The 27,271-nt window shown below is 41.9% G+C and overlaps 1 protein-coding gene across 1 annotated transcript in view; it reads left to right on the forward strand.

Moving 5' to 3' along the window:
- Positions 1-10,336, forward strand: part of LOC126162739 (superoxide dismutase [Cu-Zn]-like) — a 170,375-nt gene extending 160,039 nt beyond the window's left edge. Inside the window, exon 4 of the mRNA XM_049919415.1 lies at positions 9,144-10,336. Within this exon, the coding sequence (XP_049775372.1) occupies positions 9,144-9,425 (282 nt within the window). The 3' untranslated portion in view covers positions 9,426-10,336. The remainder of the gene's footprint in view (positions 1-9,143) is intronic.
- Positions 10,337-27,271: the final 16,935 nt, after the last annotated feature.

Below are 27,271 nucleotides of genomic sequence, written 5' to 3' on the forward strand. Positions count from 1 at the left end.
CTTTGTTGTAGCGCTTGGAGTGCACAGGCAAAATGAGAGTAAAATTTACCATCTCATGGAGGGCCACACCCTCCATAACAAGTAGTTAGAATTAATGAAAGTCTAGGTTTTTTTGGCAAGAAATCTGAGTAAGTCATATACAAGGTGCGTCTAAACTGATCGGTGAATGGGATTAAAAAAGTCAGTAAAAAATGCAGAGAAAACCCTTTTATTCGCCCTCAAGGTATTCCAGATTGGGCTCATTACACTTATTACAACAGTTATAAAGCTGTCTGAGACTGTGTACGAGAATCCTTTTGTAATAGATCGAAATATTGTTGTGACCAGCTTTTCGTCATAGATTTCTAGCAATGACTTACTTAACTACTATGCATTTAGATCTCTTTTGAGTTGATCTTAAGGCATTATGAATAATTACAAATTCAACAACTTCAATAATGATTACATAAATATTGAAACATTGTTTACAGAGATTATTAATGTTAAAGGAAAAAGTTTGGAGTTATATACAGGGTGTAAAGAGTGTAAGCGCAGGTAGTTTTATGTATGGTACCTTAAAATGCACACACATCAGCGTGTTGATTGTTACTTCTCTTCTTCAAAGAATCTTACCAGAAAATTAATGGATTACTCTCGCCACGTGTACCTGGAGGTATTAACCATGCTAAAAACGTAGTACTTCTAAAAGCTATAATTATTAGTGTATAAGTGACATAAAAACTAATGTAATGTTGTTCAGTACACTATACTCAAACACCATAGAAATATCTGCATCTGTACCTCTTACATCCTGTATTTTGTAACTGTTGCTTGCAAGTAACTGACAAAAACTAATTTTTCTGTGGATAGTTTACAAGAGACCTAACTAGCTGGTAGCTATATTTATGGGGTATCATGTTAGGAAAAATAACTTAAAGAACAATTTTGCACATTAAGTCATGCCTGGTCGCACTGGAAGGGTGGTAAATATCCAAATAAATGAAGGGTTACAACGAAATAAGCTCATATCCACAATGAGCCAAACAACACAAACTGATTACTGAATAGTAGCTGGCTGGAGGCGTCTAGTGTGGTCCGACAACTAGCGACTTTGCCTCCTTTCTTTCTTTTTACTTTATTTATTTATTTATTTTACCGCAGATATAAACCAGGATGTTGATTTCAACATTCTCGTTAAGTGTTACCCTTTCTTCTGCATTGTCATGGTGAGTATTGCCACCTGTGAAAGATCGGAGTGTCTGCGGCAAAGTCGTGTTCACGGTCCTTTATGCACACATACCTGGTCTGACAAACACTCAGGCACCCTACAGCAACTTGAGTGGCCCGCTAAAGCAACCCCGTTTTAATCCCACAGAGCTGCGCGGGATTAGCAGAGCGGTCTTAGGCGCTGCAGTCATAGACTGTGCGGCTGGTCCCGGCGGAGGTTAGAGTCCTTCCTCGGGCATGGGTGTGTGTGTTTGTCCTAACTATAATTTAAGTTAAGTAGTGTGTAAGCTTAGGGTCCCATAAGATTTCACACACGTTTGAACATTTTTTTTTGAATCCCATAGAATATTCGACTATTAGGAACTGCGGATGAAATGTGATCGTGTTCACAATCTCTAACTGTACGGCACTTGATCAAAAATGAGTGGCCACAAATGGATATTGTGTAACTGAAGAAACTTGAGGACTGTTTTCTTCGCTTGTGGCGCTGCTGCGTCGTATTAATGTGGTGTATTCTGGGAGGAGGAGGAGGGGGGCGGGGACAATTTTTTTGTCCAGTGTACTCATGTGTTTGTTCGACGCTATACGTACACACAAATGCGCCCAATTTTAACTCTTGTTCCTCTTGTTGCTGTTTGTGTATGAGTACATTCACGAGCATTCTTGACGCATCTTGCACATTTCACATTTGTAACTAACCAAAACAGATTAATAACAGGAAAAAAAATAAATGGGTTGTTGCAGGACAATTTTTTTCAAAAACTGCTCCGTAGTGTAAAAACGAAGCCACTGTTCAAATTAGACTACCAAATCAGTTCAAAACCCTTGCGTTGCAAGAGAGTATGGATGTACTAAAGCAAACACTAATGGTTGAGAATTTAGTTCAAAAACGGTTCAAACGGCTCTGAGCACTATGGGAATTAACTTCTAAGGTCATCAGTCCCATAGAACTTAGAACTACTTAAACCTAACTAACCTAACATCACACACATCCATGCCCGAGGCAGGATTCGAACCTGCAACCGTAGCGGTCGCGCGGTTCCAGACGGTGGCGCCTAGAACCGCTGCAAATTTAGTAAATATCTCTTCATTTCGCTTCTGTATGATGAAAAACATATGTTTTTTTCCGTAAGCTGGGTGCGTTAGGTGACTGTGGGAGCACCAGCACTGTAAGCGAGACATGAAACAGTGGTGACCAGGTAGACACCGAACGGCAGGGCGCTGTCAGAGAAGGTGTTTCACCTTGTAATAAATTATTCATACGAGGCCATTGTTATTTGGCAAACTGCAACCTTACATCGTGAGAATAAGTGTACAGAATGATTCCTAATAGATAGAGATCTGCAAAGAGACAGGAAAAGACGAGAAGAATCTGTTGAAACCACAGAAGCCGGCCGGGGTGGCAGAACGGTTCTAAGCGCTTCAGTCTGGAACCGCGCGACCGCTACGGTCGCAGGTTCGAATCCTGCCTCGGGCATGGATGTCTGTGATGATGTCCTTAGGTTAGTTAGGTTTAAGTAGTTCTAAGTCTAGGGGACTGATGACCTCAGCAGTTAAGTCCCATACTGCTCAGAGCCATTTGAACCAAACCACAGAAGGCCAGCAGTTCAAATTTTGTGACGGAAATCCAGATTGATCCGTGAAAATTATTTTTGTAGTGATGATTAAGACTCGCAAATACGTACATGCAGCCACTATGCTAGGCCAAAATCGAAACTGCCCTAATAGTGCTAGGAAATTTGATTTCTGCCAACCTCAAAGAGAGAAATATGTCTTAGAGGTTAATCACAGCAGACTCTTTAGGAGAAGGGAGATTGTTGCTATTTTACGAATTTTTCATTGGTCAGAACTCGAAAAGTCTGCAGCTGTTGGCTGCAGAGAATCTGGTTCTGGCAGCAACCATTGGCGATTTATGCGGGCGTAGTTAATTTCATCCATCTGTGTCAAGTTGTTACTGTGCATGTTTGATGATTCATTTGAACATTTGTCCACTTTATTATATGTACTGCCTAGTCAATGGCTGGAATAAAGTTAATACATCTTCGTAATAAATAGGATTTTATTGTGGCCTTCAGCTTCATTTCACAGTTTGATGAAACCCTTTTTCACGATATCTGTAAGTGGATATCATGTGTTTTAGAATGTTTGAATTCGTGTGCTCGCACTGTGTAACAACGTCACGAGAGTATTTAACAGTATTGACAAGGACATACAAATGCGTCAGCTTACATTACGTTGACATGGTTTAAAGCCATAATATCACTTGATAATGGCCTAAGGCTGAAATTGCAATAGTGTAAAAAAAACTTATAACAGTCACTGTCGGAAAGATGATGTACTTCGGCCATCATAAGTTATTTTGCGCCCCAAATATCAAAACTCTTTTACTACTTTAAGTGTCTCATTTCCTAATCTAATTCCCTCAGCATCACCCGACTTAATTCGACTACATTCCATTATCCTTCTTTTGCTTTTGTTGATGTTCATCTTATACCCTCCTTTCAAGACACTGTCCATTCCGTTCAACTGCTCGTCAAAGTCCTTTGCTGTTTCTGACAGAATTACAATGTCATCGGCGAACCTCAAAGTTTTTATTTCTTCTCCATGGATTTTAATACCTACTCCGGATTTTTCTTTTGTTTCCTTTACTGCTTGCTCAATATACAAATTGAATAGCATCGGGGAGAGGCTACAACCCTGTCTCACTCCCTTCCCAACCACTGCTTCCCTTTCATGTCCATCGACTCTTATAACTGCCATCTGGTTTCTGTACAAATTGTAAATAGCCTTTCGCTCCCTGTATTTTACCCCTGCCACCCTCAGAATTTGAAAGAGAGTATTCCAGTCAACATTGTCAAAAGCTTTCTCTAAGTCTTATAAATGCTAGAAATGTAGGTTTGCCTTTCCTTACCTTTTTTCTGAGATAAGTCGTAGGGTCAGTATTGCCTCACGTGTTCCAACATTTCTACGGAATCGAAACTGATCTTTCCCGAGGTCGGCTTCTACCAGTTTTTTCCATTCATCTGTAAAGAATTCGCGTTAGTATTTTGCAGCTGTGACTTATTAAACTGATAGTTCGGTAAATTTCACATCGTCAATGTGTCAACAATGGTGGACGTCATTTAGCAAATATAATTTTTAAAACCAAATAAACCAAAATGGAAAAGTATATATTTTTCATAAATAAAAGAAATGTTTATCTATTATATTTAGTTTTTCTGTGACAACCTATTAAAATGAGGGAGATTTTGTAGCGGGACACTGTATTTGCCGCCCCCCCCCCCATGAACCATGGACCTTGTCGTTGGTGGGGAGGGTTGCGTGCCTCAACGATTCAGATAGCCGTACCGTAGGTGCAATCACAACGGAGGGGTATCTGTTGAGAGGCCAGACAAACGTGTGGTTCCTGAAGAGGGGCAGCAGCCTTTTCAGTAGTTGCAGGGGCAACAGTCTGAATGATTGACTGATCTGGCATTGTAACACTAGCCAAAACGGCCTTGCTGTGCTGGTACTGCGAACGGCTGAAAGCAAGGGGAAACTACAGCCGTAATTTTTCCCGAGGGCATGCAGCTTTACTGTATGATTAAATGATGGCGTCGTCTTGGGTAAAATATTCCGGAGGTAAAATAGTCCCCCATTCGGATCTCCGGGCGGGGACTACTCAAGAGGACGTCGGTATCAGGAGAAAGAAAACTGGCATTCTGCGTATCGGAGCGTTGAATATCAGATACTTTAATCGCCACGCCTGCTACAGTAGTACAGGTTTATATGCCAACTAGTTCTGCAGATGAAGAAATTGATGAGATAAAATTATTCACGTAGTGAAGGGAGACTAAAATTTAAGTCATGGGTGACTGGAATTCGACAGTAGGAAAAGGAAGAGAAATAAACGTAGTAGGTGAATATCGATTGGGCCTAAGAAATGAAATAGGAAGCCGCCTGGTAGAATTTTGCACAGAGCATAACTTAATCATAGCTAACACTTGGTTCAAGAATCATGAAAGAAGGTTGTATACATGGAAGAACCCTGGAGATATTAAAAGGTTTCAGATAGATTAAATAATGGTGAGACAGAGATTTAAGAACGAGGCTTTAAGTTGTAAGACATTTCCAGGGAGCAGATGTGGACTCTGACCACAATCTATTGGTTATGAACTGTAGAAACTGCAAAAAGATGGGAATTTAAGGAGATGGGACCTGGGTAAACTGACTAAACCAGAGGTTGTACAGAGTTTCAGGGATAGCAAAAGGGAACAATTGACACGAATGGGGGAAAGAAATACATTAGAAGAAGAATGTGTAGCTTTGAGGAATGAAATAGTGAAGGCAGCAGAGGATCAAGTAGGTAAAAAGACGAGGGTAGTAGAAATGATTGAGTAACAGAAGAGATACTGAATTTAATTGATGGAAGGAGAAAATACAAAAATGCAGTAAGTGAAGCAAGCAAAAAGGAATACAAACGTCTCAAAAATGAGATCGACAGGATGTGCAAAATGGCTAAGCAGGGATGGCTAAAGGACAAATGTAAGGATGTAGAGGCTTATCTCACGAGGGGTAAGATAGATACTGCCTACAGGAAAAGTAGAGAGACCTTTGGAGAAAAGAGAACCACTTGCATAACGATAGTTAGGGCCTGCAATCAATCTGTCTTTGCTCTGGACACACTGGACCTACATCTGTAGCTATGGTGTAAACTGCAATTCCGTATGATGGCAGGAGCACTCTCGTCGTTATCCCACTCACCCTGACTGAAAATTTGGAGTTTAATCTGGCGATTCGACCTGCGGTGCTGCCATTCATGAATAGCATTCCAGGAGGTGTTCTCCAACACGATAACGCTCTCCCCAATACCGCTATTGTCACCCAAAATGCTCTACAGAGTGTCAACATGCCCCCTTGCCCTGCTTGATGACCAGACCTGTATCCAGTTGAGCACATATGGGATATAATCGGACGACAACTCCAGCGTCATTCACAAACAGCAAGAACTGTGCCTGTACAGACCGACCAGCCATGGAACTCCAGCCCACAAACTGATATCCGGCAGCTATACAACCCAGTGCATGCACTTTAGCATACTTGCATTCAACATTCTGGCGGCTACACCGGTGTTTGATGTACAAGCATTTTATGTTTACAATGCTTATCTCGCACTTACATTAACCTGTGATCTCGCAATGTTAATTATTTAAATATGTTAGCTAGACAGATGTATTCGCAAAATTTCATTACTATAGAGCAATCTTTTTGGTGTTGCGATTTTTTTCCGTTAGTGTACTTGGAAAAATGTAGACCAAGGGTGTTCAGCACACGGCGCGGGGACCGCATGTGGACCAAAACAAGTGTCAAAGAGCCTCAAGAAGTGAGGATGTATCATACCACTACTACTACTACTACTACAGCATGATCAGGCCCAGTGGACCGCACGCATCTACAAGTTTCCTCCTCCACTGTATTCTGTCCATTGCTATCTGCCATCCATTCACATCTATTGACACTTGGTTTAAATCTTCATGGAGTCCATCCCTCCAACGCTTCTTTGGTCTCCCTGGCGGTCTCTTTCCTGTAGTTGTAAAATCCAGGAGCTTCCGAGGCCATATGTGATCCTCCATCCAGGCCACATGGCCAGCCAACTGCATTCGTTTGGCTTTGACAGTCCCTGCTATTTTGGGCTGCTGGTATAGCTCCTCAAGCTCTTGGTTGTATCTGATCCTCCATTCCCCTGTATCTGCCTCCAGAACCGAACCGAAGATCTTCCAAAGAACTTTTCACTCAGAAACGAGGAGCTTATGGAAGTCCTGTTTCCGGATACTCCATGTCTCACAGCCATATAGAACAACAGGCTGGATCAGGGTTTTGTACAGTCGAATCTTGAACTGTCTGGAGAGATATCTGGACCGAAGCAGTTGTGCTAGGCTGTGGTACAATCGGTTTCCTGCTTGTATTCCAGCATTGATCTGTGCTTCACATGACAAGTTCTCAGTGAAAAGTGCCCCTAGACATTTAATTCTTGCACTCTCTTGTAGGACTGGTCCCCAACCTGCAGTGATTGTAGATGATTAGCAGGATGTATCATACGATCGAAAAAAAAACCTGTTTATGTACAGTTACGATTAACTGATTATTTTCAATATGAAACTCCCATTGGACGCCCCTGGTGTAGACAGTGTTTTATTTTCATGTCTGCTTATTATAAAAATAATAATTATCTTTAATAAATACTTCCAGAAATCCCTCCGTTAAAGTGGCCAGAAGTGTGTAACCTACAGGTCACATTGTTTTTCTGGGATTCGACTGGCCACGGGTGCTTATCGGACCAGTCCCATACCCAGCCTCTGTGCTGAGGCTAGGGAACCGCCACTTACCATCCGGCGGCAGCTCCTGCTGGTGCGACAGGCTTGTAAGTTTCTTGCAGCTCCCACCTCGCCTGCTCACCATCTTGTTGCTCATCCACCTATGGACCGCCTTTTTTACCACCGTCCCCGGGATACGTTGCCGTTTGGGATCCATGTGCAACGTGTACTAGAGTCCCTCAGTGTGGAGTCTGTACAACCCCAAATCCTGGGTTTTAACCGCCTGCCACCCTCGTTACTGAAGAGGCCCGGAGTGGTTTTAGATTTATTGCATTACAAGAGAGATTGCAGTCCTGCCACCGTTTTTAATGCAGCATTTTCTTCCATTTTATCTGAGCACCACGACTATGTAGCTGTTTTTACGGATGGGTCGAAACAAGGGGATTCCGTTGGTTGCTCTGTTGTTTTTCCGGATCGTGTCCTCAAGGCCCGACTCCCTCAGACTTTTACTGTCTTTGATGCAGAATTGCCTGCGATGTTGCGGGCACTGGAGCCGATGAGACATTCTTTCCTGTCCTAAATTTCTTGTCTGTTCCGATTAACTAAGTGCCCTTCACTCTTTGCAACGTTCGTATCCAGCCTGTAAAATAGTCCAGACCAGCGATTGGGGAAGGTGGTGGGTTTCTGCTGGGTTCCAGGGCATGTCGGCACTGCTGGGAATGAAAGGGCAGATCTCGCAGCCAAGGAGGCGTGTCTCGATCCACAAGTATCTCAGTGTGCTGTACCCCTGCACACACTCACCTCGCTGTTGAGCTCATGATACATGTTTCGGTGGGAGGATAAGTGGCTGGAAGTGACCGACAATAAGCTCCGTGCAGTCAAGCCCACAATGCGTGTGTGGTGTACTTCCTTTCAGCCCCATCGACGGGACGAGGTTCTCCTCACTTGGCTTCGGATAGGCCACAGCCCTACGACGCATGGCTTCCTACTCTGGCGGGAGGACCCTCCAATGTGTGGTGCTTGTGGCGTCCAGGTCACTGTGCGCCACGTTTTATTGGATTGCGTTTTATTTTCTGACCAGCGGGACGCGGCTGACTTGCCAGTGGTCCTGCCATCTCTTTTAGGCAACAATCGGACGAATGTGGTTAAAGTTTTAAAGTTCTGTGCCATGTTAAATGTTTTTACACAGATTTTAGGGAGAGGATCTTAATTTGCTCACTGTGTGACAAGCTCGCCCATATTTTATGTAAATGGCCAGCCAATGACAATTTATTGTGGCATTATTGTTGCTACATTTTCCCTTTCCTTACGTTCTACTTTCTTATGTAGCATTTTCCTTCTTTTCCTGCTTTCTTTGCGTGTGTGTTTCAGTTTTATTAGGTCTGTCCACATTCGTTCTTTTTAATGTGTGTCAGGGCGCTGATGACCTCGACGTTGAGCGCCCATAAGCCCCAACACACACACCACACACACACACACACACACACACACACGCGCGCGCGCGCGCGCGCGATTTCTATTCCCAGCAAATTCTGAGAAAGCAAGCCTTGCTGCCCGGAGCCCCTTAACGCTCCACCATAGTCTCACAGAGACTCTGTTTTCACATAATCTAGAGAGCGCTCCAGTATTGCGGCGTCTGTGCAGGTGTCTGCGGAACCGGGCGTGCTGGCCGACCTGGGCGGGGTGGTGGCCGGTGACGACGGCGCGGCGGCGGTGAACCTGCTCGTGCCGGTCATCTCCCTGACGGGGCCGCGCGGCGTCGCCGGCCGCGGTCTGCTGCTGAGGAAGGAGCCGCCGGGCGCCGCCGCCATCTGCGGCACCGTCGCCTACAGCCGGCCCGCGCAGCCCAGACACCCCCACCCCCACCAGCCGCATGGCCCGGGAGACGATGCCTCACAGGATAACGCCGAGGAGCTCACCGCCTGACCTCCACGCCCACCGCGGCAACTCTCGCTCGGTGCACAGTGCTTCATCCTTATCTAATGGCCACTGGCACATCGAAGCCATCCTAGTGGACATATCCTCTTGACTGGCAACATGGTCCCACAAGTTAATGCCAAAGGCCTCGGTTACCACGAATAGTGCAGCAACTCACACTCGGTGCATCGTACTTCGCCATGTTTATCTAATAGCTCACGGATACGCCAATAACAGATGGACATATCACCTCGACTGAGGAATTCCCACAAGATAACGCCACCTGAGCACCACATTCACATAGCAACTCACACTTCAGTTCTTCGTCGTCCGTGTCTAATGGCTCACTGATACCTAAACAACAAAATTATGCCAGCTGACATCATAATGGACACATCCTCTTGAATCACGAAGACGTCCCACAAGATAACGCTGCAAACTCATCATCCGATTACTGCACTTAGTACAACAAGTCACACGCGGTGAATAGTGCTTCGTCATACTTATATAATGGTCCAATAGACACTAACAACGAAATTAAATCAGCTAGTATCATGATAGTAATATTCTCTCGATTCCATTGCATTGTCGAAAATGAGATCGTTGTTGAAATAAGAGTACCAAGCCTACTTGTCTACCATGTATTCTAAGATAGCAATAACGGGACACCAATTTGACCACAGCGAGAACTGTTCAGCCACTGAGCAACATGAACGCCTGTCATGATACAAATCACTAGTTTCTGTCCTCCAGTGTTTATGTACCTAGATTTTGTTGAATCATCATAATTACAAGATGAGAAGGCACCTTACTAATATATATTACTTAGTTGCTTGGCAGTTGAAATCTGTAACTGTAAGATATTCATGATAAATTCTATACAATTATTACGTGATGACTGAATAAATAAATAAAATAATGTAATGTCTGATTTTTAGGCAACTGCAAAGGTTTATATAAAACATTGACAAAAAGAGGCAAGAGTGGAATAGTCTTTTGGTACAAAGTATTAATCAAGAACAGCCTTTAATTTTCTGTATGCCATTTAGCCTTATCTAGTTTAAAACGACCGTAGTAAATCTATCGGACAAGTTACTAGGCTGAAAAAAAGCTTACTCAGTTATACTAAGCAGTTTTATTCGTTCTGTAAGGAAACACGTTATAGTAATTGAGTGAAAATGTTACGCTGCCAACGATTGAGCTTTTCAGTTTTTGATATCGCTACAGAGGATAAGCAATATCCTCCGTTATAAAATGTAAACATTTTTAATGAAATAATTGTATTCAGCAACTGTGTTAAAGAATAACGATTGTATAGGTCACGTACAAGGATGTAAGCTAACTCCGAAACAGTTTACCTGGGACAGCCTCTTGAAATTACTATCAAGAAAAACTTCGTAACTGGCAGAAAGTCTTTCACACACCCACATCATTTTTTGGTATCTTTCGCAGGAACAAAGCATTTCCATATTGCTGCCTTTCTCAGATTCTAGTGAAAGTTTAGATGATTTCCCTTGCTAACAACACTAATCTCTCGGGAATAATCTCAACGAAGATTATATGGAGCCACACAAACCAATAGTTTCTAAAATATTCAGAACTGGAAACAGCAGCTTCATCTGGTCGGAAAAAATTATCTGTTTCAGTATTACATAAAAGTGATCATGCTTATCATTGTTTTTACGTGCAGATGTCATTATGCGACAGTCGTCGGTACTTCTAGTCAAAAACTACTTCCCACTCAAAGCTGGTTGGCAACACTGCGCCGACGCGGACTCTTGGAATATTTGCTGCACTAAATAATTATAAAAAGCGTTGTTATTAAGCTATTTTTAAACGTTTACAGGTGTTATAAATATAATATAAGTGTTGCTAAATTAATGGAAGTGTTAGTGAAGTATAAAATAAGATTAAACGGGGTAAGAAGCGTATTTTTCTTCTCGCACCTGTAGCACGAATCCTAGGCCTAATTTCACGTGCGCGCGAATCGTAAATAAGCAGTGAATTAAACTTACAGGTAAAAGTTTCCACTTGGTATAAATATAATATAAGTGTTGTTACATTAGTGGAAGTGTTAGTGAAGTGTTAAAAAAGATTAAACGGGGTAAGAAGTTTATTTTCCTTCTCGCGCCTATAGTACGGTTTTTAGGCTTAATTTCACGCGCGCGTATTGTAAGTAAACAGTGACTTAAACTTATATGTAATCACCAGTTTTTTATTCAGTACTCTTTCAATTTATTTATGTCTGCCTGAATAGTTTTTACGGTCCTTTGTTTACGTTTTATTCAGTACTTAAATCAGTTTATACGATTTCTGTTTTTACCATGAGTGAGAAGTGTGTGACATGCCGTAGGATCGTTAGTTCCGGGATATGGTGTGATGGGTGCTGCAGTTTCTTTCTTTGGGGCGAATGTAGTGGCGTGGGAAATTGGAAGATAAATGAGGCTCACCAGTGGTATTGTAGGATCTGCAGTAGAGATAGGAAAATACTGGAACAGGAAGGGAAAATTGGTGCTCTTCAAGCTGACCTAGACAAGGCAAGGGAGGATCTTGACAGGTTAAAGAGGGAGAAGGGTGAACAGAGGTTGGAAGTGGCAACAGGTAATAGGGGGAACAGGCCAAGGAGAGCATCAGACAGCTTTGTCATAAATCTTGAAAACAGATTTGACCTGTTGCCTCAGTCAGAATCGGATGAGCCTCATGTAGCTGAAGCTGTAGAAAGGGCACAACAAGCTTTCAAGGACTTGAAAAAGGTAGGGAAATTTGTAAAGAGAAAGAAAGTTCTGTTAGGTAGTTCCCATGGTAGAGGTGTTGGCCAACTACTGCAGGAAAATCTAGGTCCAGAGTACCAGGTCACAAACTTTTTCAAGCCTAGTGCAGATCTGGGTCAGGTAACAGACGATATAGGTTCTTTATGCAAGGATGCCGTGGTTATAGTGGGTGGTCCGGGAAATAGCATTGACAGAGACTCTGAATATTCCATAGAGAGTGACGTGGTGAAGATAGCATCAGCAACGAAGCATACGAGTGTGGGATTTGTGTCTGTGTTGAGACGCCATGATCGGCCTCATTTGAACTCTTCTGTAGGGTGGGTGAACTTGGAGTTGGAGTGGCTGCTTATGACGGATATAGGGTCCCATATTGGTTTGATTCCTGTGGATGCTATCGATAGGTGGGACTACACTAGGCATGGCCTTCACCTCAATAGGAAAGGGAAGGGAAAACTGTCTGGGTTGATTGCAGAAAACGTAAGGGGGGACACTGTCACAAGTGGTAAAATACCAGTGGTCACAGGTGTCAGAGGGGTGCCTTTTTTAGGAAAGGGAAGGGGGAAAGAAAACGAGTTTGAAGAGAGACACACTCAGTTTGAGAAAACATGAGCAGGAGTCAGATTTTAGCAAACAGCCTCCATTTAAACAATGTTTAACAGAAGATAATCAGAAACTGCCAGTTCATCTTCGCCAAAGCAGTTATAATCCCATTAGTATGCAGTATCAGTTATCTTTATTACACCAGAACATTCCGGGACTCAGAAATAAATTGATGAACTACTCATTTGTATCGATGAAATGAATTCATCTAACCAAATTGACATAATCTGCCTCTCTGAACATCATGCGACCACTGGTATAGATATGTTAGACATTTCAGGATTTAAGCTAGCTTCCTACATCTGCAGAGTAGATATGGCTGGAGGAGGAGTTGCCACATTTATTAAAAACTGCCATAAATTCAGGAACATTGACATTAATAAATTCTATTTAGAGCAGCATCTAGAAGCATGTGCAACAGAAGTAGAGTTCCACAACAGATCCTATACAGGGTGTTACAAAAAGGTACCGCCAAACTTTCAGGAAACATTCCTCACACACAAAGAAAGAAAATGTTATGTGGACATGTGTCCGGAAACGCTTACTTTCCATGTTAGAGCTCATTTTATTACTTCTCTTCAAATCACATTAATCATGGAATGGAAACACACAGCAATAGAACGTACCAGCGTGATTTCAAACACTTTGTTACAGGAAATGTTCAAAATGTCCTCCGTTAGCGAGGATACATGCATCCACCCTCCGGCGCATGGAATCCCTGATGCGTTGATGCAGCCCTGGAGAATGGCGTATTGTATCACAGCCGTCCACAATACGAGCACGAAGAGTCTCTACATTTGGTACCGGGGTTGCGAAGACAAGAGCTTTCAAATGCCCCCATAAATGAAAGTCAAGAGGGTTGAGGTCAGGAGAGCGTGGAGGCCATGGAATTGGTCCGCCTCTACCAATCCATCGGTCACCGAATCTGTTGTTGAAAAGCGTACGAACACTTATACTGAAATGTGCAGGAGCTCCATCGCCTATGAACCACATGTTGTGTCGTACTTGTAAAGGCACATGTTCTAGCAGCACAGGTAGAGTATCCCGTATGAAATCATGATAACGAGGTCCGTTGAACGTAGGTGGACGAAACTAAAATGAGCTCTAACATGGAAATTAAGCGTTTCCGGACACATGTCCACATAACATCTTTTATTTCTTTGTGTGTGAGGAATGTTTCCTGAAAGTTTGGCCGTACCTTTTTGTAACACCCTGTATAATAGTAACTATTTACTGAGCACCTGCAGGAAATTATAATCTATTCATAAATCATCTAGAAGCTCTTTTGGGTTATTTATCAGGAAGAAACAAAGAAATTTTGATTGCTGGTGACCTTAATACAGATTTTCTAATGCAATCTTCCAGTAAACATTTACTGCAGTTAGTAATGTTGTCTTTGAATCTAACTCACACTGTAAACTTTCCAACTAGGCGCACTAAATCCTCAAGGACAGCCACTGATAATATTTTTATAGACAAATCGGAACAAAATCGTATCATAAAACCTATAATAAATGGACTATCAGATTATGACATGCAGCTCCTTATTTTAGATGTAAATTCTAAGCAGATTATCAAGACTGCTAAATCTGAATGCAGGAGAGTAGTCAATCAACCAAAAATTGAGTGTTTTAGAAAACTGCTCAAAGATATGAACTGGAAAGATGTTTATAGTTCTCATGACATGAATGAAAAATATAACACATTCATGAACAATGTCACTACCATGTTTGAAAACTGTTTTCCTCTAAAACTTACTCAAATTAAACAGAAGTCAAATAAAACCATGGATCACACAAGGAACAAAGATTTCCTGTAAGACAAAAAGGAAAATGAATCTGTTGACCGAGAGTAGCTCCAATGCTGATGATTTAGCTAAATACAAGGAATACTGTAAAATATTAAAAAAAGTAATTCAGACATCTAAACAAATGCACTGCGAGAAGAAGATAGCAATGTCAGGGAACAAAATAAAAACAAAATGGGATATAGTGAAAGAGGAGACTGGTAGAACCAGAAAGGAACAGGAGCAAATAGCACTAAGGGTAGATGACACATTAGTAACCGATGGGCATAGTGTGGCATATCTATTTAACATGTACTTTATATATGTTACTGATAGAATGAGATTGTCAGGGTCAGTAAATAATGCGCTTGAATACCTGAAACTAGCCTTTACAAATAGCTTCAGGTACATGAATATGTCACTCACTTCACCAAAAGAAATAACTTCCATAATAAAATCTTTAAAAACAAAGAATTCTAGTGGTTATGATGAAATATCAGCAAAGTTAATTAAGGCATTTTCTTGTGAGTTTAGTACAATTCTAAGTACTTGTGTAACCAGTCAATTATAACTGGGACATTTCCTAACTGGCTAAAATATGCAGATGTTAAGCCTCTATTCAAGAAAGGGGATAAAGAGATACCATCACGCTACAGACCGATTTCACTTTTGGCAGCATTCTCAAAAATTTTAGAAAAAATAATGTACAGGCAGCTTCTCAACCATCTGACCACAAATAACATATCAAGAACACAGTTTGGAATTCTGAAGGGTTCTGATATCGAAAAGGCTATTTACACCTACAGTGAAAATGTACTTAATTCATTAAATGACAAGTTACAAGCAGCAGGTATTTTCTGTGATTTGTCAAAGGCATTCGATTGTGTGAACCACAACATCCTTTTAAATAAATTAGAATTCTATGGTGTCACAGGCAGTGCTCCAAAATGGTTCAAGGCATACCTCGCTAACAGGAAACGAAGGGTGTCGGTGCAAGGGATTAGTGAATTAAGTCATCAGTCATAATCAGAATGGGAAGAAATTACATTGGTGTCCCACAAGGATCCATCTTAGGGCCATTGCTTTTCTTGTGTACATTTATGGTCTCTCATCAGTTACACTGTCAGAAGCAGAGAACGTTTTGTTTGCAGATGACACAAGTACTGCAATAAATAGTATGTCGAGTGTAGTTCTAGAAAGATCTGCTAATGATATTTTCATGGATATTAATAAATGGTTTAAAGCCAACTCACTGACATTAAACTTCGAAAAGACTCACTATATGCAATTCAGAACCTACAAGAGGTTTCCACCCAGCATATGCATAAAGTGTGAAGAAGAGCAGATAGAAGAGGTTAACAGTCTTAAATTCCTGGGAATACAACTTGATAATAAATTCAGTTGGGAGGAGCACACCACAGAACTGCAGAAACGCCTTAACAAATCTGTATTTGCAATTCGAGTGTTAGCAGACATAGGCGACACGAAAACGAAAAAGCTTGCATACTTTGCCTACTTTCATTCCATAATGTCATATGGTATAATATTTTGGGGTGACTCTTCAAGTCAAACAAAAGTTTTCAGAGTCCAAAAGCGTGTAATACGTATTATTTGTGGAGTAAGTTCACGGACATCCTGTAGAAACCTCTTCAAAGAAATGGGTATACTAACTACTGCCTCTCAGTATATTTACTCATTAATGAAATTTGTCCTAAATAATATATCTCTTTTTCCAACAAACAGCTCAGTTCATACATACAATACCAGGAACAAAAATGATCTGTACAAGGACTTAAAAGCACTTACTGTACTTTAGTTCAAAAAGGGGTGCACTACTCAGTAACACTCATCCTCAATAATTTGCCAGCAAACATAAAAAAATTTAGTTACAAATAAAGATCAGTTTAAAAGGAGCCTGAAAGACTTACTAGTGGCCAACTCCTTCTACTCCATTGACAAATTTTTTAATAGAAACAAATGACGTATCGTATATATTCATACTATTAGTATTGTTACTTTAGCTTAAAAAAAAATTTAAAAAATTGACATGTTGCACATCCACGAGGATCTCCTCAACACGGATCTATGGAACGAAAAACTGATCTAATCTCTCATCGTCTTGGGAGCAAGGAAGTTAACTAGTCCCACTGAATAATATCAAAACAAAGTTTCTGTGCTGCTTTGCTTATTTTACTTGCTCTGACCTTGATTTGGACATTTGGCCATACGACATCCTGCTCCATTAATTGTTCACATCGGCCCGAACATTGAATTCAGACCTCCAAAGTCAGTGCCTGCTGATGAACGCTTGGTTAACTGTCGCTGTTTCTGCCCCAACGGTGGCTTTCTGCACTTAGCACCGCTTGCAAAACAGCACGCAAAGCTTTCGGTGTACTTTTCTGCAAAGAGACACATTCGATCTGAACAATGTATTCTAGGCAATTCCTCAGGCTGCTCTTTTCTTACCTTACCGAATCCCGTTTTGAATCATAACACAGAGCAATAGTCTTCCATCTCTCGTGAGAATAGGACGCACAAAGTCTTAATTCTCACACTTAGATTGTAGTGTGCGGCGTGTCGGTTATGGGCTCTTTGCGTTCGCTGGTACTTAGTGAAGCAAGCTGCAAAATTAATGTCGACCTACCTCAGTATAGCGTTCGTTCACTATGCGTTGCTCAGCATTCTTAGGTTCTATGCAGACGATGTTAGAAGCTCCGTTGAAGAAAACCATCGTCCATTCTTACGATTGCATAGTTCGCGTAACTCAGATAACAAAATAAACCTGCAAATCTCTAGTAATAACGGGCGTAAGCGGATGCTTCCTTCCTTCCTTCATTGAAAATGTCCGCTTATCGATACTAATGTTTCTTATTGTGTTTTAGTTATGGTGGCAACAAGCCCACATTTACATCGATAGCTCATCCACTACTAGTTCATGCAGCTTATGTCACACGCAAGACAGCCAGAAACGTGCTAAGTCCAACCCGAAATATTACGAGATTAATACAGTCAATATTCTTCTACGAAATGAGTTTCACACTCGGTCTTTTTCAATGGATTCTTCAAATGAAGATGCTCGCCAAAAATGTTCTGTAAATGCGTACTAAACACGCCACGCAGAATTCTTTACACACGCGGTTTTCTCTACAACAAACACTCCAAAATCTCCCAAACTTCATAGAACTGTCCGTAATTGTATCTGCTTCCATGGCGATACAAACCGAACGTGATATGTATTTTCTTCATTTTACAAATAATTTTTTCTGACACGTCTAACATGACCTTCTCGTCCGGCAGCTAGTCCACGACTGACGGAATGCCTTTCCTTTCAGGGCACATAACTCATTCCAATGCGCGGGAAAGACTTTACTCTCATTGGTTGATCAAAACGAACAGTCAATCAGATTAATCTTTCGTGATCATATTCGTGCTCAAACTGGTTTACTCCAGTCAGCATTCGCAGATGCATCTACGTCATTTCATGCTGCAAGTGTTAACAAAATATTTCAACGAACCAAACAAAGAGAAAATTAAGAGAAAACTATGCTTGAAATATACTTTAGAACTGATTATCCTCTTACTACCTTTCTGGCTGCCTTATTACAAAAGCAGACGCTCATAAACATACGTCATCCGCCAGTTACGAGGATTCACAATTATTTCATGACATCCTGGTGGCGTAACTTGCTAGTTACGTAAGATGTAATACAATACAGAATTGAAATTTGACGTATGACCCACATGCACACTCACATTCACTCTCATTTCTCACTCTAACACAAAATATAAATATTAACTTTTAAACTGTTATTTCCATTACGAATGAAAAATGATCTAAAGTTTAGAATTGAAAATCTTTATAAAATAAATCAGCTCACTACTACTGTTTTCAAATAACAAAAGGACTGTAAACTTATCGTTACTATCTGAATTTATTTTCTTAAGTGTCAGTTAAGTACTTTTAATAGGTTTTTTATATCTCTGAAACTATTATAGGTAGCGGTATCAAATTTCGACACAAAGCTCGTCTGAATAACAAAAGGTCGTGTACCAAATTTGGAATAAAACAGCCAATATTTAACGTAGTTATTTAGTTTCTGAGACGAGGTGAATAAGTGATTTTAGTACGCACCACAGTGAGCATTCTCACGGTCCGCTTTAGCGACAGGTGGGGCTATGACGCATAATGCAGGCCACATGCCGGCCGCCACCGAACGCTACTATGCTGCAGGCTCCCAAAACAGCTTGCCATAACGCAACACACTTACTGCAAAAATCTGCAGTCGCGTAATAGCTGCGACGCTACAGTACTTGGTTCTGAGTTTTGAGAGGTTACTGTGAGCGGACGATCTGGACGTGTGTCCACCAGAAAAAGGAAATTTGTAAAGATGGATGTCATGAATTGAGATATATCAGTAGTTAGTGCCTTCAGTAGTTAGAATCTTTTATTTAACTGGCAGTATTGGCGCTCGCGGTATTGCAGTACTTCGAGTAACGAAGAATTTTGTGAGGTAAGTGATTCATGAACAGTATAGGTTTTTGTTCAGGACCATTCTTTTGTAGGGATTATTGAAAGTCAGATTGCGTTGCGCTAAAAATATTGTGTGTCGGTTTAGTGATGATCAGAATAAGTAAAGGGAGAAATGTCTAAGTACGTTCAGTTTTGCTCAGCTGTTTGAAAATCAAATAACGTAAGAGGTTTTCCAGCACAGTCATGCTTAATTTTTCTAAGGAGACGTTTCAGGTTTTACATTCTCGTGTTTACCATTTAATGTTTGGAATTTTATACAGACGGTTTTGATACGTAAATTTGCAGGGCATTTTTAGAGAATCATTTTGAATATAAATTCTTTCGAATTTCAATTTCTGATTTTATGTACATTTTTTATTCTGTTAGTTTTTTGTATAGGAACTGCAAGTCGTAAACTGCAACGTCACGCACTGCAGCATGTTCACTGCACTGAACTATGTAAAATATCACAGGATTGTTTCTTAAGTGCATAGTTTTACGTTTTGTAATAATTTTTGGTAAAAGTTAATTGTAACACAGTTATAAAATAATAGATAGATTCTGGCGACGTATTTCATCAGATAACTTTTACGTAACCACAGAACTTGCATGGTTCATGATCAGAATGTAGACACGCGCGAAAGTTAAGAAGAGGACACTATTTTAGTCCAGTTTAGTTTACGACAGCAACAAACTTTATAAAACAGTGACAAAGTTTAAGCATGAATAACTGAGTCTACAACTCTCTCATTCGGCCAAAGTTCACTACGGTTGTGACTATGGCGTTGTAATGAGTGTCTGCGGGTTGCAGGACAGGGCAACTATATTAAGCTTTGCTGTATTCAGATGTGCGATACGCGCAAACACACTCTCGTACGTAAATACATACGCTCACATGGGAAAATGGAACTGAGCGAGAGAGAGAGAGAGAGAGGAGTGACAGATGAAACGGCGCATTTCCATAAATATCATAACTCTTGCTATTAAGCTCGCCAAAGCTCGTACACGGACGCATAAAACTTTACACTCGCGTGCGTACTCGAGCTGTGCCGTCCGTACGTTACGTTAGCGACGCACCGTCTCACACAATACGGCGCGGCGCTCCTGAAAGCTGCGCTTCCCGCCACCCCCTCTCGCCCCACCCCCCGCCTACGACCACCCACGCGCGCATGCGTTAATACTCTGGTGGGCTGGGCGAGCGAAGCGACGACCAGCCACCCGTGAGGCTGTGCTCGCCAACTAACGTGCGGCAGTAAACAATTAATTCCCGAGGAAAAAGGGTTTCCCGCGTTCGCAAGTGAATATATACGGTAAACGCACGAAACCGTAGCGACGGGAAACAAACTGTGACGCGAAAAACAAACAAGAGTGAAAATTGAAATGCAGGACTAAACAGTTTCAATTTCCGATCTCAAAATTAAATAGTCGTAGTATATTTCAGTGGAAGTTTACAGAAATTGGCAGCTACAGTGATAAAAGGCCGTATATGTCTTTCATTGGAAGCTAGGATTATTTTAATTCTGTAAAGTCTTTCACTGTGTCGTTGTCGTTACCTATTATTCACGCAGAAATAGTCTACTGAACACGGTCGTTTCATTTCATTTGATATACTTACGAAAGACTTCCATTCTTCTGGCATACGGCGAAGGACACAGCACAAATCTGTTTTAAGAGCTAGATGAAACATTTTTACGAAGTTTATTCGCTGATGACAGAAACTGAACTCTACCAGCCCATTGGCTGAGAGTGTGATGGGACATGTCTGTGACAGACTGATTGTACGGTCGAACGGTCGATCTAGGCTGTATCTATCATCATCGTTCCCTAATGCCAAAACCTACGGCCTTACCGCAGTGGTATCACCGAATCCCGTCAGATCACCGAAATTAAGTGCTTTCTGGCTTCGCTAGTACTTGGATGCGTGACTGTGTCTGTCGAGCGCTGTTGGTGGTGCACTCAGCCCTTGTGAGTGAGGTCAGTTAGCACCCACTTGGTTAGGAGGTAGCCGCTTCTGTCATGAAAACTGACAACGGCTGGGAGTGTGGTGTGCCGACTGCATGCCCTTACATAACCGCAATCACTGACGTCTGTCGGCCGAGGATGACACGGCGGTAGGTCGGTTCCTTCGGGTCTTCCAAGGTTTATAGAGTTACCCATGGCCAGAAGTATAAGGGTAGCACTCCAATTGGAGTGTCGCACTTCGCTGGCAACACAATGCTTGCACCAGCAGACTATTGCCCACATGGAATGTCGTGGTGGGCCGGCCGAAGTGGCCGAGCGGCTCTAGGCGCTACAGTCTGGAACCGCACGACCACTACGGTTGCAGGTTCGAATCCTGCCTCGGGCATGGATGTGTGTGATGTCCTTATGTTAGTTAGGTTTAAGTAGTTCTAAGTTCTAGGGGACTGATAACCTCAAATGTTAAGTCCCATAGTGCTCAGAGCCATATGAACCAATGTCGTGGTGGCTGAGCCACCTCAACCAGGTCAAACAGAATTTTGCATCGTGGTAACCCAGTACTGGTGTCTGTAGAGTGAGCACCATGCCCAGCTGCAACCAGCAGAGGGCAGCAGAACACAGTTGAACAGACCTGCCTAGATGCTTACATGGTCTCAAATCTGTTGTACCTAAGCTCACCCGAGTTCTTAGCCATGATCCCAAGTTTCCGCAGTTTGTCAAGACTGGGAACATTGTATTCTTGACGCTTGTGCACGCGTGTGCGTTACCTCTATCACACATTTCACTCTGTTACCCTGAGAATTAAATATTCAGTAGTTACTGACAGTTTAATGGGCAATCTGACTCGTGACCTGGGAGGTACCTCGGATACAAGTGAATGGTACTAGGGGCTTCAAATGACCATCCCAGCAACTGCCCCACACTGTCCTTCCAGGTGCTGGTCTCGCCTTGATTCCTCTCAGAACATTGGATGAGTAACTGTCGAGGATGGTTTTGAAATACTCTGTCACACATCTCATCTCCTCCGAAGACCGCCCATTGTGCAGTCCAACCCGGCCATAGGATTAGGTAGTTCTCTATAGTTTAATGGGTTAACTAGCAAATCCCACACGATCTAATGACCCAACACCTCGAACGACTGTTCCAGTGTTTACCTCTTGCCGTGTGGTAGCTAGGTATTATTCAAGCCGAGCCACTTATCACTCGTGATATTAGGTTTCTTTTCAATACGTTTGAAGAGTAACCGTCGAGGACGCTTTTCGAATGTCTGCTGAACGTGTTATGAGGTCAGGAATGCTCGGTATGAGAAACTGGTACTACTAGACAAGTTTTTAAGTAATCGCTTTGTTGTCTGCCAGGGGCTGAGTAACATTAAAGTTGAGCACCCACGTTGATCATCCACGAAATATCGTGTCCTACTCCTCAAACAACGGCCTAGCGGATCACAGAAGGCCGGTTCCAGAGGGCCTCCTTTTCAAGACGTTAACCAGTAGCGCTCTATCACGGAGGAAAGGGGGAGGGACGGGGTGCTCCTTGGGATCAATCAGGTGCGTGGTGCTCCGCCATGACGCGGCTGATTCATTGTGTCTGTCCCTGTGGAAGGTATCACCTCCCAAGCGTCATTCTAGGTCAGTTCAAATCTTTACATGAGTAGACCTACAGCAGTAATGAATTATATTTTGATCTGGAAGCGGAAATACATCACTGCTGTGTATACTGCTACGTTATGCGCTTAAGAGTTCTTGCATTACAGTTTGAAAGCGAGTGCGGCCACACTATTGATATGTACAGTCAATTCTGAGGTATGGAATTCTTTTCTGGGGAACAAACTCACAATTTTCAAACTACGGAAAAGAGCCAAAAAAAAAATAACTAAAAATGGTGGTCGAGTTCACTGTAAAGATTGTTCAAAACTCTGAGGATTTTACATGTGAGTACATTTACCAGTCAGTTGTACATAAAAAATAACATTAATAACTAGCGCACAAGCAACTCGGTCCATGACCATGGATCAAGCGCTAGACTGAACTTATATTTTCCAAGCAAGAATAAACATGAAAATTGAAACAGCAGTTTCTACCAAGGAATAATACTGAGCAATAAGTAATACGTTCTGTAGATTGAATAATTACTTCAGTTACTTCAGTAACGATAATGAAACATATATCATTGCACATGTCACTTTCACAGTACTTTTCCTCTCCTTTTAATTTTTCTGGAAACAATTACTCCCTAAGCTATGCAACGTATAGTGGTAACGCCTAATCTTCTCTCCGAGCTCAATATCTCATTCATTACAAAGGGATGATGACCCAGTTTTTCAGCTGAGGAAATGAGAAGTTGCTATGGCCTTGAAGTGATTGTGTGTGAAGTGCTAGGGTATGAAAAATGTGTGTATAACGTATCCAGTGATGAGTGTGTGTAATGAATGAACAGTGTAGCACCAGCCTGTTACATTATTCAGTAAGTTATTTGTAAACAGAATCCACGCTAGGGACAAACCGAAAGAGATGGACTGTTTTTAAACAGACAGGCCGTACATTCTGGAGGGTTGTGGCTCCAATCTTCATCTTGTCATTCTGATTTAGGTTTTCCGTGGTTTCCGAAGATTACTTCGGGCAACTGCAGGGTTAATTCCTACTATAGTGACATGGCCGACTGCCTGTCCCATGCTTGTCAAACTAGACCTTTCAGTATGTATGTATGTCCAATATCATTGTAAAAGTTATCGACGGATGAATACTACTGCTACTACTACCTATTTACAAGTAGGTGACTATTACTTGTACTAATTGTTACAGAGCACTTGTAGCCTGAATTGATAATATTTTTTTACATGGAAGTACAGCCCCAATGAAAAAATAAAAACAGTGGCTTAAGCTAGAATTCTAGCGCAGATATACGTTATCTCTCTAAATGACTCTTCCGACTTTAATTAAATTTTCAGGAAGCAAAAAAGGGGAATTGGTAGCCGTATAAACAAATCTAATCGGACTTTAGTTAGACGGGCGTTATGCTGGGGGTCTAAGGCATGTTACGTTGCCTAACATTCCGTTTGTTATTGCCGAAAACATCCTTAGAGGCTATAAAGACTTCGTTAGTTGATTTTCGGTCCAAACAAGCTTAGCCTGCCGATCTGTTGTTCTTAGTAAAACCCGTCACTGATCAATTCAAGAGAACGTTAAGACTCGTGATTGACTCATTGATTAAATTAGCAAGAAAGTTGCCTGAATATGTGAATACTGGGATGGATCTCAGTACTCTGCTTGTCATGGCAAGAACATGCAAAATTCTTTGCGCATGCTGTCAAGTGTACATAGAAATTACGAAAGAAGTGTCAATTCTGCCCTTAAATAACTCGAAAGCAATTGTCGTCTGGGCAACACGGATAAATTGGCAGTAGCCGATCATGCACTGGGGCGTCGGAACTACCGAATTTGATTGTCTGATACTGTATTTTTATCAAGGTCAATCATTAATACGCTAGCGAAAAAGAAACTTTAATAGCAAAGAAGGAGGACTGAAATTAGGCTTGTTTTGGACCTTACTGCTAAATAAGTAAAGAGCACATTTCTGCAGTACAATCGTCGTAACACATGCCAGCACGACTCCGCGACCTGCGGCAGCGGTCCTATGACGTGATACGACCTTTGTGCTGTTAAGCATACATAGTTCGGCTTGCAGGGCTTTAGTCCCATTTGCAAGCGCAGATATTTGGGGTTTAGACAGATCATACGCGCACACAAATTCACGAATGCAGTCAGACGATTACACGGGATTTTGCTATAGTAACGCTATGCCTCAAAATATATTTTAGACGTGGAGACATCTGATCTTTTTTTTTTCGTAAATGGCAGTCTCCGTAAATCGACACAGATAGCATCCCGTGATATCAACAAAGACTGAGGCATAGCATGTAGTATCTTGACAAATTGTTGCCATACAGTTCCAGTTCTTTTTTTTTACCGTTCGCCATAAGCACAAGAAGACATGTACATCTAGAAGGCAAAGCCTCCAGGCATAGAGAAAATGAGTGATGCTATGACCTATTGCCATTCATGACGAGCATATAACAAACATTTACTCTGTTTCGTTGTAACTTACTATAGTTCTTTTTTCTGATGAGTAACATCCTCTCACTACAATGACAAGATCCCTAAATCGCAGTGACATCATGGTGATCCAGAGGAGGCTAATTCGAATCCTACGATACTGCATGCCGGTGTTAGTCTGATGACGATCCACTGCCGCGACAACAGCCGTTACTAAACACATCAGATGAATTCGAAATTGTGAATAATGACTACCATCAGCTGTACAATGGAGTGAAAACGACGAAAATTTGTGCTGGCCCGAGACTCGAACCCGCGACCGCTCGCGATAAGTGGGATATCCAGGTTCGAGTCCCGGTCCGCCACAGATTTTCATTATTGTCATTCCATTCTACAGGTGCTGGTAGTCATTATTCGCAGTTGCGAATTCGTGTGATATGTTTATTAACGGCTGTTGTCGCGGCAGTGCATTGTCACCAGAATGACACGGGCACTGCAATATCGTATTTATCTGCCGATACTGGGCATGCGACTTTATATTGGTTAAAACGGCTCTGAGCACTATAGGACTTAACATTTGAGGTCATCAGTCCCCTAGAACGTAGAACTACTTAAACCCAACTAACCTAAGGACATCACACACATCCATGCGCGAGGCAGGATTCGAACCTGCGACCGTAGCAGTCGCGCGGTTCCGGACTGAAGCGCCTAGAACCGCTCGGCCACCGCGGCCGGCTGCGACTTTATAGCACAACGTCTGATCTGTACGGGAAGACACATAGTGGATGCGCGAGTACAGGTCGTAGATGCATGGTTGACGACATGTGGAAGTTGAGGTCTGGCCGTGAGTCGTGCACGGATACCAAATGGTAAGGCGACCGCTCGCGATAAGCGGGAAATCCGGTTTCGAGTTCCGGTCCGTCACAAATATTCATTGTCGTCATTCCATTCTACATCTGATGGTAGTCATTATTCGCGGTTGCGAATTCAGCTGAATTCGAATTCTGCTGGTTAAATAAACTTAACGGTTCTTGAGCGGTCGTGGGAACAATTAATACCGTAGGTACAACACTTAGGCAAAATGCTACATCGCGAAGCCATTGGTTGCTAATGGTGGTGACCCATCCTTCGGTTGGAGAAAGTATGTCAGACGTTTGTACGTTTCAAGAGAGCGTGCAGCATGATGTTATCATCTTTGCTTTCTATTCCATGATATTCCACTCTGGCGTGACGACAATATGGTCGTTAGATCTGAAACACCATCCACATGTCGGTAGGGAACGATAGTAAATCCTTTCCACTGTGCCATGAGAGCAACATAGGACTGCCACTTCGTACAACACTCTCTGTACTAGTCTCAACCACACCCTCACCCCACTTCCACCTCATCAGGTGTCCCGAGGACTGCTTTCTGCTTTGAATTAAATTACAGTATTCCTATAATATTAAATTTTTTGAAATATTTGTTTAGGAAATAACCTTGTTCGGAATTTATTCCTATATTTTACTGTACATAATTTCTTTAAAGGTATCTAGTGAAGGAGACAGTTTTTTTGTTTATTTGCATGCTCTCGCTTCACGGAGAAAAACACGCTAATGTCTGTTCATGAGGTAGTGCCCAGGTATTGCGGAGCTCTGGTCCAGTACTCAATCTTTGGCTAGATATTAAATTATAAAATACTTTCAACACGATGGTTATTAAATATGAAAATGTTAAAAAATTAATGCGGCAAGGAATTTGACATGTTATTTTTTAACTAAGCTGAAAATATCTGATGATGGTTCACAATCGACAGTATTAAATCGCAGCTGCGACTGTAATTAATAATCAGTTACAGTTTTATAAAATTTTCTTTATCTCTCCATAAGTTTATGTTTGTCCTTATTGGTAAACCTGGTTAGCAGCCTTCGGTTCATTGGTTGCAAAATGAGAAAATGCAGTCTACGAAGGAGGTTGCTTGCAAAGCATTCGTGCTGTTTATCTCAGAATATTGCTCAAGGGCTCAAATGGTTCAAATGGCTCTGAGCACTATGCAACTTAACTTCTGAGCTCATCAGTCGCCTAGAACGTAGAACTAATTAAACCTAACTAACTTAAGGACATCATACACATCCATGCCCGAGGCAGGATTCGAACCTGCGACCGTAGCGATTGCTCAAGTGTTTGGCGCTAGTGC

The sequence above is a fragment of the Schistocerca cancellata genome, chromosome 1 (genome assembly GCF_023864275.1).
Source record: "Schistocerca cancellata isolate TAMUIC-IGC-003103 chromosome 1, iqSchCanc2.1, whole genome shotgun sequence".
Lineage (NCBI taxonomy): Eukaryota > Metazoa > Arthropoda > Insecta > Orthoptera > Acrididae > Schistocerca > Schistocerca cancellata.